The sequence below is a fragment of the Marmota flaviventris genome, chromosome X (genome assembly GCF_047511675.1).
Source record: "Marmota flaviventris isolate mMarFla1 chromosome X, mMarFla1.hap1, whole genome shotgun sequence".
Taxonomy (NCBI): domain Eukaryota; kingdom Metazoa; phylum Chordata; class Mammalia; order Rodentia; family Sciuridae; genus Marmota; species Marmota flaviventris.
In genome coordinates this window covers 70,632,481-70,653,137 of record NC_092518.1, presented here as the reverse complement: position 1 = coordinate 70,653,137, position 20,657 = coordinate 70,632,481, and the positions used below count along the sequence as shown (strand labels likewise).

Genomic DNA, 20,657 nt, shown 5'->3' with positions numbered 1-20,657 from the left:
GTCATTTTGACCCTGGTGTTTTGATAGCTAAATATAAAACAACAGACAAAAAGCCATTACTATTAACAAGTAATTTATATAGTAGATGTTTGATTCTCAGCAGGTAGGTTACTTTTGCTAATTCTTAAGCAGCATCAAAATAGCCATTTCCAGAAGACTATATCAAATGTCATATGCCCTGATAGAAATTTTATGTACCAAAGCTAGGTTTTGGTAGCATAACTTTTACACTGTGTTTTCTTCTCCTTCCTTTGAATTTGGCACCCTCTTTTGGAGTCATTTCAATGATGCTGAAGTGATGATGTCCTTGGAATTTCAATGTGATGAAAGGAAAAGTATGAATTTAGAAAAGGTACACATTTTCTCAGAAAATTACAGGTTCCAATTGCTCAATTTAATTAAAACTTCTCATGTGTTTTGCTTAGGAAAACAATGACATTGTGATTGATAGTTCACTGTGGCAAGAACAAATCCTTGAAAATGAAGAAGCCATTGCTCTTAGCAGGAAGGACAAAACTATTCAACACGTGGAAGTATTTTGTTATGCCAGGTATGGAAAATAATTATTTAGATAACTAACAATAACGACTTCTTTTTCAAACTTCTTCATATGAAGCCAATAATAAAGTTTTAAATGACATTGGTTGCTCCAAGTCAAGTTGATATGTTGGTTTTGCTTGTTCTTAAGTCTGTTAGTTTTTTTCTATTTAGGAACCAGTAATACCATCTTTCTTTATTGGATTACAATTTACCAAACTCTTTTAAATATATTATCTCCTATGATCTTTACAGAAGTCTTGCAATAGAATAGTTTCATTTTTTAAGAAAATCTGCAAAGGAACTCAGAGATTAAGTAATTTACCAAAAGTCATATGGTGTGGCAAATGGCAAGGCCACAAACCTAAACTAGAGAGTGATAGAGCCTGAGATTAAACTTCAGGGTTCTTTACTCCTGCTCCAGTGTTTGTCCAACTAGATCATTCTTCTAGTATAACATTCTATGTAGCAAAATTGCAAGATTATAATTTTGATTAGTTAAGTTCAGTGGTTGTAGCATTTGGATAAATATTTTTATAAATTATAGTAAAATAGTGGGAATTATAAATGTTCAAAGTATTTCCTCCAAGTGAAAGATTCATTGTTTTACAACAATTGGAATAGATTCTTTTTCTTTTTTGGTATTGGGGCTTGAACCCAGGGAGGGTTTACCACTGATTTATATTCCCAGTCCTTTTTATTTTTTTTTTTTATTTTGAGACAGGATCTCAGTAAGTTGCTTAGGGCCTTGCTGAGTTGCTGAGGCTGGTCTCAAACTTGCGATCCTCCTGCCTCAGCCTCCTGAATCCCTGGGCTTACAGGTATGCACCACCTGACTTTTTTTTTTTTTTTTTCAAATGATATGTGGTCAACAAGTTGAAAGGTTTAGTGCATCAGCTGTTAGGCACTTTAATAGTAATTAGGTCTTACAATCCATTTCACAGAGATTTTTCGGATATGCTTTGTCATGTTACTCATTCTTGTTATGCCAGAGTGAGCCTGTGAAATGTTTGGTAACTGGTGCTTGATTTTTTTTAACCTATTTTCATGTCTTTCAGGTAATTAGAAATTTCCTCATAAATACACAGTTAATGTTCTCTGATTTTCTGTAAAAGATCTGCCTTTGAAACATGAGATAAAGATTATAATTACATAATGCTAAATGTCATTTAGTATTAAAAGGTACAGCTTACTGACATTGCTCAAATCCAGTATAGGAAGATTTATGAGGAAGGTGATTTCAACTGAAAAGTTATATTCTTATAAGAAGTAGGAGTAAATATTTGGTAATTTTATTGTGTGATATTTTGTGCCCATGAGTATTACTTGACTATTTCATAGAATCATACTGTAGCCCTCTTAAAGGTACTTTTTGATACTTCAAGGCTTTTGATTTCTCTACCTGACAGTTAAGGTTAATAGTTTCTGATTACTGACTAGATAACGTTTTGAGTTCAAAGGAAATCATCTCATTTTCTGTTGCTCATATGTTCAATTTCATTTTTAGAACTTCTTAAAGTGAGAAATAGAAAATTAGATTATAAAGTTTGCCTTAAAATAGCCAAATAGGACTCTGTTTTGTGCTCTTCTGATTGCCAATTAAAATATGGAACAAGAGGTAAACACAATAATGTTCCATGTCTTTATTCACTGGAGCAGGAAGAGCCTTGAGAAAGCCGGAAGTGGAGGACTATACAGAAAATCCAGTTATATATAGTTAGTGCTTAATGACATTAGCAAATAGGAATTAAAGTGCCTCACTCAGTCCCATATTGCCAGATGAAAAGGGGCTAGGGGCCAAATCAACTGTCAGATTTACTTTATATGAGAAGTTATCACTCAGAAACCATTGATTTAAATCTAAATCTTTATTTAATATATATTTCTAACAACCTTGTTTCCTTTTTTTCCCCCTACTGTAGTAGTTTAAATCTACATATAGGAAAAAGGCTATTTGCTAGAGACAAACATACTGAGACCAGGGGTATAGTCCTGCCTTTCCCATTCAACTTACTATGTGATACTCAGCAAGAGATGCTTTCACTTTGGGTCTAAAATATGAAGGGTTTGGACTAAGTAATCTCAAAAATATTTTTCAAATCTAAGTGCTACTGTTTCAGGTGCTAAATAATAGACTAACATAAGTGAAGACAGCATCATCAATCTGAGAGCAAACTGTGGGCCATTTTGTGTAGGAATAAATGGATTTTCATACCAGAAGATCCCTTTAAGCCCATCACCATATTATAACACAGTATAACAATTGATGATCATAATTCTATCCCAGTGTCTTCAGGCAAGTTAAAATAATATTGTCATTCCTACACTTGAAAAAAGTATGGAAATTTGAAGTATGTTTTAGAAAGAGTACTAAAATGGTTAGAAAAAAATTATCATTTTAAGGGACAAGCTATATTTATCTAGAAAATTTTCTTATTTTCCCGTAAGTAAGGGTATCACTAAATAGTAGATTTTTGGCATTTTTGAGGGACACATCATAAAAATCTTCATGAATACTGTTTTGTAAACTGTGAAAAGTATTACACAAGTTCCTCACTGTTTTTGTTGGTCTTTTACATATCTGTTATTGATGTTACATTCTGTGCACGTAGAGTTTGTGTGTATTTAGTTCTATACTATTTTATCACATGCATTCATGTATCCACCACCACAGCCACTACAGAACAGAATGGTTCCATTACCACAAGGATTCTTCCTATTGCTTTTTTGTCATCATACCTTATTTTTCCCTCCTTGCTGCCTCCGCCAAATCCCTAACCCATGGCATCCACTAATCTGTTTCCTAACCTTGCCATTTTGAGAATGCAATATAAATGATACAGCATGATATATAACCTTTTGTCCTTGGCTTTTTTTTATACAGCATAATTCTCTAGTAATTCATCCATATTATTGTGTACATTGATCATTTGCTCAGTTTTTATTGTGGAGTAGTATTCCATGGTTTGGAGTTATGAATGTAAGTTGTTTAATGATTTACCCATTAAAAAATCTGGGGTGTTTCCAGGTTTTGACTGATTAAAAAAAGAGCTGCAATGCAATTTCACATAAAAGAATTTTGTGAATATCTGAGATAAATGTTTTTCTTGAATTAAAAGTTTTCCTTTTTCTCTTATAAACATCCAAGTGTACAATTGCTGGGTCATATGATAATTGCGTATTTAGTTTTAAAAAATGCTACCAAACTGTTTTCCAGAAGAATTATACCATTTTACATTCCCATGAAAATATGAATAATCCAGTTTCTCCACATTTTTACCTGAATTTATTGTTTTTACTTTCTTATTTTAGCCATTTTGATAGGTGTTCAGTGATACCGGTTCGTGGTTTTAATATACATTTCTCTAATATGATTAATTTTATATAGCTTTTCATATGCCTGTTTGCCATCGTTTATCTTTTTTGTGAAATGTCTATTCAGGTATCTTGCTTTTTAAAAATTAAACTCTCGTTTTTTGCTTTTGTTTTCAAAGTTCTCTATTCTAGATATGTATCCTTTGTCAGATATTGGTTTGATAATTTACCCCCCAGTCTGTATCTTATCTTTTTATGCTCTTCAAATAGTATAGGTTGCAGAGAATATTTTTAATTTTGAAGAAGTCCAACTTATCATTTTTTTTTCTTTTGTGGATTATGGTTTTTGTGTATAGTTTGAGAATTCTGAACTGTAAATCTAGAATATTTTTCCTATTTAAAAATGTTATAGATTTATATTGTACACTTAAGTCTATGATTCACTTCATGTTAATTTTGTATAAGGTGTAAATTTTAGGTTGATGTGTTTTTTCCCATCCCAACCTAAGGACACTCAATTGCTTCATCAACATTTGTTGAATGGCTGTTCTTTCACCATTGAATTACTTATTTTATCTGACAAAAATTAGATAGATTGTACTTGGGTGCATGTACTCTTCCATTGATCTGTATGTCTTCCCCCACCAATACTACACTGTCATAATTACTGAAGCTATATAATAGGTCTTAATACCAGGTAGAATGATTCCTCCCAATTTATTTTTCTTTGACAAGATTGTTTTAACTAGAGTTTATGCATTTCCATATTAATGCTTTAATAAGTTTGCCCATGTGTTAAAAAGCATTGCTAGAAATTTGATAGAAATTGCATTAAATTTGCAGATCAGATCAGGGAGAATTGATATCTTTATTACTCTGAGTCTTCTATTCTTTGAACAGTATATGTATCTCCATTTCTGGTATTCATTTTATTTTTTTTTTAATTTAGTTGTTGGTGGACACAATACCTTTATTTATTTTTATATGGTGTTGATCAAACTCAGTGCCTTACATGTGCTAGGCACATACTCTATTACTGAGCAACAACCCCAGTCCCTGGTGGTCATTTTTTTCCTCCAAAAAAATCATTTTAATTTTTAGCATACCAATCTTGGACATGTTTTGATAACTGTATCCTTAAGTATTTGATTTTCTTTGGAACAATTGTAAATAGTATTAACATTTTAATTTTTTTTTCTGGATCATTGTTGTTAGTACTTAGAAATGCAGTAGATATTAATATGTTGATCTGGAATGTACCCTAAAATTTTGCTGAATGTACTTATTAGATATTTTTTTCCCCAGAATCTATTTTCTGTTGAAAGTCATGTATTTTCTACCTAGAGCCACATACCACAGGTTAATTATGTTTTCTACTTAATACTTAAGCTCACTTAATGAGCTTCTTTTTCCCCCAGAAGGATATTATTTTCACTTCCTGAGGACTTTGTAATTATTCACTAATGTTGGCCAATCTTTAAGGTCTCTCACTTACTAACTATATTTTTCCTATGTTCTTTCATAGGAAAAACCCCAAATCACAAAGACTTATTTTCTCAAGCATTTCAGATAAGTGATATTCAACTTTTAAAGAGAAGTCAACTTAAACTTAAATTCTTGTTGCACTATAAACATGGGATATTATTTTAAATGATTTTGAAAACTTCCAAAATGTAAAGACAATTTGTAATGATAAGAAGGTTGAAATACTATAACTTTTCTTCCCAGTTTAGACCAGATGATTTAGCTTATTTATAGACTTGGTGTTTATTAGAAGAAAATCTATGGTTTCATTCACACATAGGACATTTAATTATTTAATACCTAGAAAGAATAAAGTACATATATCTTGGCCATAAATTATATTATACTCATACTTGTAGCCCCTTTATTTTTATATTTGATTGCATTGGGGACAAGGCAAGAATGCAAATGGACCAGTGCAAACCTATTCTTACTCTTTTTGGAAAATATCTCAAAGTACAACTCAATAAAATTGTATACTCCTGTACATATATTATATATAATTTTTAATTGATTTTGGCCTATTTTCTTTTTAATCTTTTTTTAATTATTATTATTGCTTGTTCAAAACATTACAAAGCTCTTGACATATCATATTTCATACATTTGATTCAAGTGGGTTATGAACTCCCATTTTTACCCCAAATACAGATTTCAGAATCACATCGGTTACACATCCACATTTTTACATAATGCCATATTAGTGACTGTTGTATTCTGCTACCTTTCCTATTCTCTACTATCCCCCCTACCCTCCCCTCCCATCTTCTCTCTCTACCCCATCTACTGTAATTCATTTCTCTCCCTTGTTTTTTTTTCCTTTCCCCTCACATCCTCTTATATGTAATTTTGTATAACAATGAGGGTCTCCATCCATTTCCATGCAATTTCCCTTTTCTCTCCCTTTCCCTCCCACCTCTCGTCCCTGTTTAATGTTAATCTTTTTCTCATGCTCTTCCTCCCTGCTCTGTTCTTATTGTTCTCCTTATATCAAAGAAGTCATTTGGCTTATTTTCAAAACATATTTTGAAGTCTTTAAGTTGGTAGTTTTAGTGATAATTTGAACAATAAATTCAATGGTTTGGGTTATTGCAAAATTTGTCTAAACACTAAATTGTAAATTGTGATTGGTTATTATCATAGGTTAAGTTATCATAAATCCTGATGATCCAGATTGTGTTTTCAGAGTTGTGTTATGCTGAGTGCTGCTTCAAATAAGTAGACTTAATTTCTAGTTTGGACCTGTAAATATTTTTCCTGTATAAAGATTGTTTTTCATTGAAACGACCCTGCCTTTTGGGGGGCAGTACTCAGGATTGAACCCAGTGGTACTTTACCACTGAGATACCGCCAAAGCCCTTTTCATTTTTTGAGACAGAGTCCTAATTAGGTGCTCAGGCTAGGCTAGAACTTGCAGTCTTCCTGTAATGCACCCCTGAGTGGTTGGGAATACAGGTGGGCTCTACTGTGCCTAACTGAAATGATCTTTTGTGATTACATGGTTGACTTATGAAAGGGAAGTGAGAAAGTGAGAAAATTATATATATTATTTGTATAACAACTGATATAACCTAGTGCTTTACATATTTTATTACATTTAATTTCATTCTGTGCAATAGTCATGTACATGAATTATAGGTATATCATATTGGTAAATAAACTGAAGCTCTGGGATAGCCAGCAGTAGCAGAACTAGGATGTGAACCCATTTTATCTAACTCAAGGCTGTACTGTTTCCACTGGGCCATGTTATTATTGATTTACTTTTTGGGCATTGAACTCAGGTTTTTCTACCACTGAGTTATATCCCCAGCTCTTGTTATTTTGAGACAGGGTCTTATCACATTGCCCAGGCTGGCCTAGCCTTGAATTTGGCCATCCTCCTGCCTCAACCTCAAGAGTAGCTGGGATTTAAGGCTGGTACCAACATATCCAGATATAGACCTAGGCTGGTCTCAAACTTGTCAGCTCAAGTGGTCTTCCTACCTTAGCCTCCCTCCCATCTCAGCCTTCTGAGCAACTGGGATTATTGCCATTGACCACCACGCCTGCTGAAAATAACATGTTGTATTTTAGTCAGCAGATGAACACATTAATGCATATTGAAGGAGCCATCCCACAAAGTGAATAAAGTTGTTTTCTTTTTGAAAAGAAAGTGCATTTACTTCTTTAATTTGCTAGAATGCTGTGTGGTATTATAAAGCCATCATATATGTAATGGGAAAAAAAAAAAAAGCCTAACTCCTTGTGTTAGGAAGATAGGATGAATCCAGTTTCCTTCAGTTGTTGTGATGGTGGTTTATATTGCAAGAAATATTTTTGTAATTTATATGGGGGAACAAAATCAACTATTATTTCTACTTGTAAATCTTTGACAGACTGAAAAAGCACAAACAGTTCACACTTAATCACACAATTGCTCTAAGTAAAAGATTTGTACTTGTTAATTACATAATCTCATATTGTTTCATAAGTGGGAAGAGAGTTATTTCTTTCTAAAATATTGACATTGACTTGTACTTTTCCTGTCCTATTTTTGCTTATTTTTGAACATTCTTTCTCTTTTTCTGGTATAATGTTAAAGCAAAATGAAAGCTTATTTCTTAGATTCAAATGAACTAACTCTCTAGTGGATTGATATAGATAAAGATAATAAAGGCTTTATTACAGCAAGAATCTAAAATTGTGTTAACTCATGTTAACTCCAAAAACATAGAAAATTTATAAGCAGTAAGCTTCTTGAGAAATACAACCAATGCAATGAAATCAATAAGAATAAAGAAATAAAAATAAGTGTAAACTGACCTGCAGTTCTTGCATTTTAGGGGAAAGTATTCATTATTGTGTACAGTAAGTTTGTTTTAGCCTGTGGTACAAAGCCCAACTATAAGTTGTAACAAATGGCTAGAGAAGTAGTTGGGTGGGTGAGTAAGTAAGGTTGTTTGAAAAGAGAAGATTTGTTAATTGTGTACCTTAAACACATCAGAAAACTGGGACAGATGCTCTGCATTTCTGTTAGCTTTCCATCCAGGATTACAAAATGCTTGCCACAATTCCAGTTTCTCACACAACAAAAATCTTTAACCATAGAAGAATTTTCATTTATCTATCTATCTATCTATCTATCTATCTATCTATCTATCTATCTATCATCTGTCTATCTGTCTATACAAGCACATGTATGCTTCATTTTATTATTCTGAAAAATCCTTACCAAGAGCTCCCAGCAGACTCGTAACTCATGGGCTAAAACTGGATTAGGCTTACTCCCAAATCATATCCCTAGTGAAGGCTTGTAAAGTTCTAATAACAGGTTTTCATTCCACATGATTCATCTCCTAGTACTGTGTACCTTCTGACTTCTATTGGAACAATATTGGGGCTCTCATAGCAAGGGGGTAAAAGTTATTGAGTTGGCAACAGTTGTACCTGCTGTATACCACCCAATGACATTTTGTTCTTGGAGAAATGTACCAAGAGATTGATACTTCAACTATATTCTTTTTTTAAAAGTATTTTTAATTGTAGATGGACATAATACATGTATTTTATTTATTTATTTTTATGTGGTGCTGAGGATCAAACCCAGTGCCTCACATATGCTGGGCAAGCACTTTACTATTGAGCTACAACTCCAGCCCCTCAATTATATTCTTAATATTTTAAATTTGGGAACACATAGGGAATTATGTATATCAATATATGATATTGCAGTAATTTAAGATGGATTAATGTTTCTTTGTATTATGGTTTTCTAGAACAACATTTTTTGGATAGTCTGATTTTGTACTTCTTTTTTGTTGTTTTGGGTACCAGGGGTTGAACTCAAGGTCACTCGACCTCTGAGCTACATCCCCAGCCCTATTTTGTATTTTATTTAGAGACAGGGTCTCACTGAGTTGCTTAGCACCTTGCTTTTGCTGAGGCTTTCTTTGAACTTGTGATCCTCCTCAGCCTTCTGAGCCACTGGGATTACAGACATGGGCCTGATTTTGTAATTCTTTTGAGTAACCATTAACCCTTTAATTTTAGCAATCAACAGCTGGGTCACAGTACAACATATACTGTGCTAATAAAAAATGAATGGCCTTAGAACAAAGTGCATACATCAAAGAGAAGAGTATAATTTTTGTAACAAACTACATTGGGGGGAAATGTTGCAAATTGCTGTAAAAATAAATAGTAAACACCTGTGCTGAATAAATTAATCAGCTTGTTGTCAGTTCTTCATTTGACTCATCTAAAAGGGTGACTGTTTCAAAGCATTAATAAGACATTCACTTGGAGATGTTCCTTTGTTAGCACCCTAAATAAGCAGTACTAGATAATATGTGATTTTTTTTTATATCCCCAAATTCACAGGGTTATGTATAGATTTGGTTATTTGTAAAAACAATGCATTGACACAAGTGATATTCAGCAATTGTAGTTAGAAAAAATTATCTCAATATTATTGTGCTGCATTGTGAATGGCCGCTGGAATTCACATTAGCATTAAAATGACATTAGATTTGTGAAATCTATTTTGCTAATGAAAAATTTTATAAGACCTAATGATAACAGATTGTATTATAATATTCTAGAACTAAAGGGTTCTTTTGAAGGCTTTCAGTTCACTAATGTCATTTCATAATTGGCAAATGTGTTTTTATGGTTTTAAAATATATTTAAATTAATAAAATTTAGTAGTTTTATTTTGAAGATATCTTTGAATGTAAAATGTCCTTTTTGAGAAAATGTTTTATACTATAATATTTAGGCTTTAAATTTAGAAGACATTCTTTTTGATGAACAGAATTTTGCTTACTGAAGAATTACGTGTGATTTTTTTTAAAGAGTTTTTGGTATCTTTATAACTTCTTGTTAGACATTAAACTCAATCTTGTCAGAACTCCAAAAATACTGTTGTTTTTAATGGAAAGTGAGTACAATATTGTGTTTCTAATGATTTTATTTTTCATAGTCCTAGGAATTTTACCAAATTATAATGTTGAGATGAGTAAAAGTTGGTGAATATAAAACAAATTCTAAAAGAATATTTTTTTCTTTACACTTACACCCTTAATTAAGTATTTTGACTTCCATCTTTCAGGTTGTCTAGCACTGGTTAATGAATTTTATTTACTCTGTAAAATACCCTTTCATGTAATGTAACAGAGCCACTGACTAGATCAGTTTCCATGGTTTCATCATCATGGTCTATAATAAGGGAACTTGCCACAGTCTGCCTTATCTTTAAAGTGTAATTAATTATCCTGTCATTCCTTATTTTAATCTTTAAACTTGGAACTTTTGCTGAAAGTTGTCACCTTAGATTCCTCATGGAACCACTTAAGTTTTATTGGTTTTCAAAATAATGAAAGTGAATACAAAGCATGAACAATTTTGTAGAAAATATACAAATCACATTTCATATAATCACTCTTAATTTTTAAAGTTGTTAATGGAAGTTTACTTGGCCAAAATGATTCCATCATGTAACCACAGAAAAGCAAAGTACACGTGTTTTGTGTTACCCATTCACCTGAGGGCAGTTTAACAATATCCTAAATTTTATTAATATCTTATACTGGACTAACCTTTCAGAGTATATAAAATACTTCAAATGTGAGTTGGCTAATTTATCTTCCAGCTCTCATGAAAGCTAAGGAAAATGGACCCATTTTATAGGTGGGTGACTCTGAGAGTTGAGTTGTCTATTATCTTTTAAGTAATGCATCTAGGACTAGAACTTGGGTTCTTTCCCAGTATAGATTTGTGTAGATTTGGAAAGTATTGCTGTAACACTAGTGCTGTTAATTAATTTTTCATTAGATTTTATTAAACTTATTAGATTGTGACAATAAGTACATTTTATTTCTTGACATTTCAGTGTTATTTTATTCTTTCATTGTTCCCTTTTTGGATACTGTTTATTGTGTTAGTTTTAATAGGACACTTCAATTTTAAATCTACCCAGACTTTTGAATTTATAATCATTTAATATGGGTCTAATTTTTGTGCTTTCTACAAATAACTTTGCTTCAAATTTATAGATATGTAGTCTGCATGCACAACCTAGTTTTTCATCAAGCCTTTATTAGATATGATGTCTGTAGAGCAGTAGGTGTTTTGAGAAGCACCCAGGAAAAGTTGTCATTAGTGTCCTCACTGAAGGTAATTAAAATCTAGTTCAGAAGAGAAAGCATGTACAAATTTGGTATCCTTTATCTGAGATGCTTGGTCCCGAAGTGTTTCAGATTTTTCTTTTAATTTTTTAAGTATTTGTGTAGACTTTATAGAATATTCTTAATCTGCACATCTGAAATCCAATATGCTCCAAAATTCAGAGCCTTTTGAGCACTGACATGATAACTCAGAAAGTTTTGTATTTTGGAACATTTCAGATTTTGGATTTTCAAATTAGAGGTGTTCAACCTGTGCTGGACACCAAAGGACTAGTAAACAGGAATTGAGAAATAAATGCAAAAACTGCATGTATGTATTATAGCTACATAGAGTAATAGATTGATTGAATGTGGTTATATTAAGGAAGACTTCTTAAATGTGAGATTTAAACTCTTAGAAAAGATAAATTGTTAAAAGTATGTTTGGCAATGGGGGAATTGTGATATTATGGGGAGTAGGAATAATAGACCAGAAGATTGGAGTTAACAAATTGGGTATTAGAGATGCCAAGTTAGAAAATAGGTAGAGATGAAAACAGAAGAATAGTAAAGAAGGGAATTTGGTTGGGAGACAGAAAGAAGTTGTTTGGGAGGTGGGGTTTAGATTTGGTGGAAGGAATGGCTACAGTTAGTTCTTGAACAGTGAATTAGCAGGTGTTTACTTTCCAGGACCCATCAAATATAAGGCATTGAGTTAGATAATTGAGTAATAAGGCAGCTCAATGAAAATAGTGGTGTCTGTGGAGGAGTTTATGGTGCAACTGGACTTGATTGGGAGCCTGTTGTAGCCATCAAGACACTGAAGGACTGAGAATGTTAACTTTGTTAATTTTGGAAATGGGAATTTGAATAGTTTAATAGACATTACTACTGAAAGAGTATATGTCAGAAAATAATATAGAAAGTGCCTTTTAGATTTTGCATTGAGATAGGCCAGCCTAAAATTTTTGTGACAGATTTTTTCCCAATTTACCCTCCATCATTTCACCAGATCAAGAATTTCTCAGTAATGATCATATTTGATAATTATCACTGTTGATCATTTACTATATCCCAGGCACTGTTATAGGTTCTTTGCTTATAAAATTATTTAATCTTCAGAACAACCTTGAAGATATTTGGTATCATCCTTGTGGTATCAATGAGTAGTTTAGAGATAATAAATAATTTTTCTAAGTACACAGCCATAACTTTTTGTTGCAACAGGGTTCAACGTCAAGTTAATTCTGAAGGCTGTGCTGTGTTGATTCACTTTTAAAATGCAATTCCTTTATCTGCCTTAAATTTTCAAAAATTTTACATGTGCCATTTCCTCCTTCAACCTGAAATTTTTATCTGTATTTTAAAATTCTTAATTATGCTTCATATTGTATTGAAAATTTAACTAATGAATGTATAATGTCTGGGTCACTTGGCAAAATACACACTGAACTTTATAGGAAAATGATAAAAGAATAAAAGATACCATGAAAAATTCAAGTGTCATAATAATGAGGCTGATTAGAATTATCAAAAATATGATACTAATTATTTTAATAATTTCTTATTAGTCAGGATTTGCATGAATATGTTGAAGAAGCTGGTGCACTGAAGAAAAATCATGCTTGTGTGACACCTGTGGACTCCTCAAAAGCTGCAGATTTTGCCTGTCTGCCTACAGAAGATGAGTCATTAAGCACTGAGAGCTGTGAAGTGCCTGCAGAACAAACTCCAAGCAGTGATCCAGAGAGTACCCTAGAAGTAAATGATGCTGAAGCGACAGGGGAGAAAGAAAACCATAGTGATGATAAAACTTCAGAAGAAAAAACAAATGAAAATGTGCCTACAGCAGAGGACACTGCAGAGCAACCAAAGAAAAATCGGATTACTTACTCACAGATTGTTAAAGAAGGCAGGAGATTTAATATTGATTTAGTGTCAAAGGTAAGTACTAATTTTACCCACTTTCTTATAGAACAACACATTGATTAAAAATAGCATCTGCACCCATAAATCCAGTTTGCTTAATTTTGGTCTTGACATGTACAACATTTGTTTTATAAAAAGACTAGTCAAAATTTTATAACTCAGTTAAGCTATTCTTTAACTACAGGCTACAAATATACTAAATGCTTACATAAAGTTACTTTATGTGTTTTTAATTTGCTCTTAAATAGTACTTTCATACTTGAAGAATGGTTTTGTGCTAGAACACATAGTTTATCCTGATATTCTCCTAATGCATGAACAATATGAATCTATGAAGAATTCTAATGAAACTGTTTACAAACCTATGTTCTTACAGTTTGCATCAACTTTTTTTTTAGCTTTTATATATAGTCTAGCTATTCTAATATCTGTGTAATAGTGAATATTCTTAGTAAATCAATGCATTTTTGAAAGTCATATGTTCAGGATCAAGGAATTTAGAGGATAATTTCATAGTTATGGGAACAGAGAGGCTGGGAAGAATGCTTTTGTCTTTGGTTATGTTTCCATCCTTAACTTTTTATTTTCAGTTTATTTTTCATTCAATATAATTTATTGGCTTTGTTTTTTTTTAGTGCATTATACTTATACATAATAGTGGGGTACATTTTGACATATTCATAAATGCATATAACAATAGTTTTTTTCCATTTCAATCTCCAGTTCTTCCTCTTTACAGTTTTAACTCTTAGTTCAGTGTGATTTCAGAAAAGGTAGGGTTCAGTGTTCTATTGGGTTCATAGGAAACAAGGCTATTTTAGTGAAAAATAATAGAAAACCAGTAGTATAAAGGATCATGTCCTTAAAACGTTTGGTGAAAGTAGAGAAAAAATGGCAATCAAATCCTGTAAGTTGAAGGTACACAGTGAAACATTGGAAAGAAGTAGAGAGGGTAGTAAATTACATCAAATTACCTCAAAACTAGACTTTTTTTCAATTTAATATACTTTATTTGAGTTCCGAGTGATAGGGGAGGGTGAGGGACCAACACATGCCCCTCATATTTTGCTGATACAATCACATATTTTCGTACTCTTGTTACCTTTAAAATTGGTGCTTGGAAATGTGTACATAATTTTATTATTTTTCATTCTATCATAAAGCACTGTGTCTGAGTCTGTCATGGTCTGTGTTGGCTGCTTCCTACTTCATATTTCTATATCATCTATTCCACTTTCTCCATCAACTTTGACCCTGCCATGCACAGAAAACTAGCATTTTTTTTCCTTTTACTTTGGCTGTTCATCTCTGGATGGAAGCTTAATTCTAGTTCACTAATAACCTTCCTGTTCTTATGAAGAGTATTCTTGAAATCAGTTTAAAAAAGTAAACAAAAAACAAGGCAGTCTAAGAAAAAATTGGCCTTGTTCTGAAAATTACACTTCGAATTACTTACTTGAAATTTTGATTGTCTTACTAAAGAAACAATGATATGAATGTGGTTAAGAATCAAGACTAAAGTCAGGTGCTGTGATATATGCCTGCAGTTCCAGCTACTCAGGAAACTGAGGCAGGAGGATCTCTTGAGCCCGGTAATTGAAAATCAGCCTGGGCCACATAGCAAGATCCTGTCTCAAAAAGAAAAATGACTCTGTATTCTTCTAAGTTAGCTAAAATACAGTATGTATCTTCCTAAAGAAAATGGGAGAAGATTGTGTTGTTGCAAATGAAGGAATTATTTTAGAAAAAAAAATGAATGAAAAATGAATGTTAATTATAGGAATGAAGTTTACCTAGAAGCTGAGAAAATTGAGGAGATTCTGAAGGAGATTTTTGGGTGCTTTCACTGGCTTGAGTGGTTAGTAATACTAGTTCTCTGGATAAATAAAAGACAAATATGTCCAGAGGCATTAGACTAAGCAGTTGTACTTTGTCTTGCATAGTTTTCATGGGTTTTTACATCTAAACATAATCAGTAATCATTTCTTGTACTTATTCTACAAAAGTATCTACAGAACATGTAATCATAACATAAAGGAAGTTTATAGATATTTTTAAAATGATAATCATTCTACAAGCATTTATTTAGTGCCAACTGAATTGAAAATCATATAGTCCATGTTGTTGGGACAAAGAGTCACTCCATGGAAATTTTATCGGTTCTAATAATTACAGTTGTTACCTCTAAGTTTAGGATAGCTGCCTTATATCTACCTTTAGCCCTCTCTCCTTCCTAAAGACATTCAATGTGTGCAAACTACTTGATGTTTCTATGCATATTCCATCTCAAAGTCATCATATCAAGAAATAACAGTGGGCTTTAGAGTTTATAAAACATGCCTATTATATAATCATTTAAAAGTCATCTTAGGGAAGGTTAATTAATTTAAATACATACAGTTGTATAGTGTTCAAACTATTAAAGAAATCAAAGATAAAATTCTTAAAATTTATTTCTGAATAAGTCCATAATTTTAATTTTAGAGCCAACATGCCAAGTACAGCAAAGAATATTATTAAAGCTATTTCCCATTATTTTCATCAAATTCAGTTTTCTGAAATTGCTGTGGTAGACTACTTACTAAGTGGTGAAAAAGAGATTAAGTTAAAATAATGTACACATTTATTGATGCTGAGTTTCAGAAACAATATCATAATTTTAGTTAAAATTGATTTACACTCTTCAGTGGTATCTTAAATGACTTAGTTTTAAAGGTGGTGTTAAATATTAAGCTTTAGCCACGTTCGGTGGTGCATAATTGTAATCCCAGCAACTCAGGAGGTTAAGGCAGGAGGGTCATAAATTCACAGCTAGCCTCAGCAAGGTAGAGAAGCCCTAAGGAAGTTAGACCTTGTCTCAAAATAAAAAAAAATATAAAGGGCTGGAGATGTGACTCAGTGATTAAGTGTCCCGGGTTCAATCCCTGGTACAACAAGAAAAAACAATCTTTATTAGATCTTATAAGTACATGTCTGTATTTTATATATTAACATTTGTGAATGAATATATTATAGCTGTTAAAGAATCTTTGAATCTCCAATTTTTTTTAACAAATAAGGTTTTTCAAGTATCTTTTATTATTATACAATTATTACATCTAAAAATAACCAATAATAACTTATTGTGCTCATTCTACAAAAGTAGAAGTATCTAAAGAATGTGTCTACTATTATGTATAATTACAATGAACCAGTAAAAATTTTTAAAAATAGTTTTATAAACACAGGCTTTATCTTAGTTGTGAGGTATGTTAGGAAGAAGGTAATGAAATAACATGTCATACTTAGCATAATAAGATTAGTGTTTTAAATGCAATGAAAATTTTGTACTATGTAATGCTGAAGTATTATAATAGTTTATAAAATTAGATGCTCAGACTTTAGGTTGATTTTTGAGATTCCCTTCTCCTTTGTATGGGTAAAGCAAATTTTATTTTTCTTACTACTTATAGATGCGACATTTACATTTGTCATATTTATTGAGTTGTAGACATTATTTAAAGGTAGCGTGATTAGAGGAAGTAGGCAGATTTCTTGCATTTAACCATATGGTTAAATCTAAAACATGCTGGATAATAATGTTTTTGTCTCTTTGATATTAGTTATAAAACATGTTGAAAGATTGAAATATTAAGTCAGCCCATCACATACATGCTGGCAATAACAATCCTCACTTCTTGAGGAATATGTATTTCATCTAGACTGCTGGAATTACAAAGGGACTTTATAATTTGACACTTTCGGAATGCATCACAAATCTTTTTCTTTCTTCTTTTTTTTTTTTTTTTGGTGCAGAGGGGAGTAACACCTAGCTCATATCTTCTTGTAACCACATGGCATTATATAGGTAGTCTAGTCTAGTCATTTATCCAAAACCCTTGTTTTCTGGTATTTTCTGTAATTCAGATTTATACAGACACACATATTCACAGGGAATATATAATTATATATTATATGTAAAATATATATAAGCATATATATTAGGCCTGGGGCTGTGGCTCAGTAGTAGAGCTCTTGCCTGGCATGTGCGAGGCACTGGATTTGATTTTCAGCACTGCATATAAAATAAAGGTCCATTAACAACGAAATATTAAAACAACATATATTTTAGAAAGCAATACAATGCATATGCTGATATGCTGTGTATTATGTAACATTCTTAGATATAAAATACTCTAACTAAACACATTAACATTTCTACACTGATATGTATACATATTCGAATATATTGTGACAGAGACAGAAGAGCCTTATATCAATTTGGATCAGGTTTTACTGCCAGATGAATTATGAAAATACTTTTGGATTGTACAGGGTTTTTTTTTTTGGGGGGGGAGATTTCAGATAATGAATTTTGAAACAGTAGTACATTGTGTTATATGTTATAATTTATATTTATAGACTTGCTTTAAATCTAAAAACTAATACAATTATGTATATTTAGTGTTTATTATGTTTTCATTATTTTGCCTTTTATACTATAAAATATTTTCTTTGTACAGCTCCTGTATTCTCGGGGAATGCTGATTGATCTTCTAATCAAATCTAATGTTAGTCGATATGCAGAGTTTAAAAATATCACCAGGATTCTTGCTTTTCGACAAGGAAGAGTGGAACAGGTACTATGCTGATCAAGTATTATATCTGAATGTGTGCTTAAGTTATTATGGTTCATTTTGGAAGGATAAGCAAATAAGATTGCCGTCTTTTCTGGTAAGGGAATAAATTCCTCTTGCATCAGGGTTTACAAATGTAAATGGCAAAATTTGTTTAATTAAATTTTCTTGGGTTAGTTTTCTTTTTTTTCTAGTGTTAGTTTTTGATGAGTTATTCTGCAGCTTGATTTGGGTGTTGAGAAAGTATTCGTTTTAGGCAGTACTGCTAGATTTGAACTGTCATTTGTTCCCCATTAAGGGTGATTTGCCATTGGACTTTCAGTGGCATAAAGAGTGGATTTGCAGAATTAAGTAAGAAAGATCACAAGTTAAATAGCTCTGAAGTTATCAGAGATGCTGTTAGAATTGATGTAAGGTAACATGAAACAGCTATAGTTAAATGGAAATAATCATCATGTTATACTTAAAGAGGAAGAAGTGTAATTTGGAATATTTTTATCATTAACTTAAAAATCATAATTTTTTCAGGTCCCTTGTTCCAGAGCTGATGTCTTTAATAGCAAACAACTTACTATGGTAGAAAAGCGAATGCTAATGAAATTTCTTACCTTTTGTATGGAATATGAGGAACATCCTGATGAATATAAAGGTATTATTTTTCATTCAATCATGTTTTCCACTTTAAGCTTTTTAATATACTTGGTGAACATCTTATTATTGTTACTTTTTACTGTACTTATTGTTTTAAAATGCATTTTATTTATGCAGTATCAAATAAGTGGGCCATTATTTACATTATCTATTTAAAATTAGATAAAATTGAAAATTCAGTTCCATAGTATCATTAGCCATTTCAAATTGCTAGTAAACATATGTACAGATATTTTGAACATTTCAGAAATGCTAAGTGCACTCAGTACAGCCAGATTTTTCTCCTCGGTGGTTATGTAAAATTACATCCTTTCAGTAAATTTTTATATTTTTTATTTATTTAAATTATTTCCATAAAGAGTTTGTCTTTGGTCATGGGATTGCTTTTGCTACCATTAATTGTCCAATTACAATGTTTTCTGCTCTTGATTTAAAGAATTATTTTTTAGGGCTGGTGATGTGGCTCAAGTGGTAGCGCGTGCGGCCTGGGTTCGATCCTCAGCACCACATACCAACAAAGATGTTGTGTCTGCCGAGAACTAAAAAAATAAATAAATATTAAAAAAAATTCTCTCTCTCTCTCTAAAAAAAAAAAAACCAGAAGTTTTTTTAGGCATTCCTTATGTTTGTATACATGATTGTATGAAAGTATAACTGATTATATTAGCCACACAGAAATTAGTTCTGTTGCTTTTTTGTCATAGTTCATTATTTAACAAAAGTTTCATATTACTCTGTTATTTTGATCAATAGATTTCCATTTTGTCATATTCAATATTTTCAACTGTAATTATTGGCATTGTTGTGCAGTTGAAGTGTTAATAAGGCAAGAATATTGCCAATAATGGCAACCCATTGTGTTACTTACTGATTTTCTGATTTTTTTAAATCCATAAAACACTGTAAACAGAGATTTTACTTTCAGTCCAATTAGGACAGTAAGAGTGTTCCTTTTTTTTTCTTCAGATCAACAGTCACAGTCCAAAATGTTGTTTTGTTTCTGAATTCAATACAACATTCAGAAACAATACAACATTTTGAACACACTTGGTCACATTTGTGTGGGATGATTTTAAATAGAAATTTAGTTCTGATTTCAATTGATAAATTTTTATCTTTCTTTTCATAGCCTATGAAGACATTACATTTTCTGAGTATTTAAAAACTCAAAAATTAACCCCAAACCTCCAATATTTTGTCCTGCATTCAATTGCAATGACATCAGAGACAACCAGCAGTACCATTGATGGTCTCAAAGCTACCAAAAACTTTCTTCACTGCCTTGGGCGATATGGCAACACTCCATTTTTGTTTCCTTTATATGGCCAAGGAGAACTTCCTCAGTGTTTCTGCAGGTAAGTTTGCCATTGATTTTCTGGTCTCTTCTAAAGGTGATGCATGAATGACATAAAAATTACAACAAAATGAGATTTATTCAAGATTTATAATATGCAAACACATACATTGTTCTGCTTTTTTGTAATCTATTTACTTGCTTACCTATCCATCTCAATAATAACAGGCCATTTGGACTATTTTTTTAATTTTTATTTTTTAGTTGTAGATGGACACAATATCTTTATTTTATTTTTTTTATGTGGTGCTGAAGATCGAACCCAGTGCCTCATGCATGCCAGGCAAGTGCTCAACCACTGAGCTACAACCCCAGCCTTGGACTATTTTTTTTTGAGCTTTAAAAATTCTGAATATTTTTGTACCTAGTGTTATATTTCAAAGCTTCATGCTTTTCTATAATCATGTTTTTTTAATTGTGCTCTTGTATTTCATTGTGAATGTACCTTCATCTGTTTGCATTTTTCTGTCAGTGGACACAGGATGTTTCCATTTTTTGTTGTTAGCATCCTTATATATTGATTCAGGATATGTGTGTTCAAGAGTTTCTCTAGGATACATATGTAGGAGAAGAATTCCTGAGTTA

At 31.9% G+C, this 20,657-nt stretch overlaps 1 protein-coding gene across 3 annotated transcripts in view; it reads left to right on the top strand.

Annotated features, from left to right (window-relative positions):
- Positions 1–20,657, top strand: part of Chm (CHM Rab escort protein) — a 165,457-nt gene that overhangs the window by 63,017 nt on the left and 81,783 nt on the right. For 2 of the 3 annotated variants that reach the window (XM_071606229.1, XM_071606228.1), the window contains exons 4-8: positions 426–550; positions 13,094–13,466; positions 17,954–18,070; positions 18,596–18,716; positions 19,848–20,073. In XM_071606229.1, coding sequence (XP_071462330.1) covers positions 426–550; positions 13,094–13,466; positions 17,954–18,070; positions 18,596–18,716; positions 19,848–20,073 — 962 coding nt within the window. Of the gene's footprint in view, positions 1–208; positions 336–425; positions 551–13,093; positions 13,467–17,953; positions 18,071–18,595; positions 18,717–19,847; positions 20,074–20,657 lie in introns of those variants that run through there. The other variant, XM_071606230.1, reaches the window with a different exon arrangement.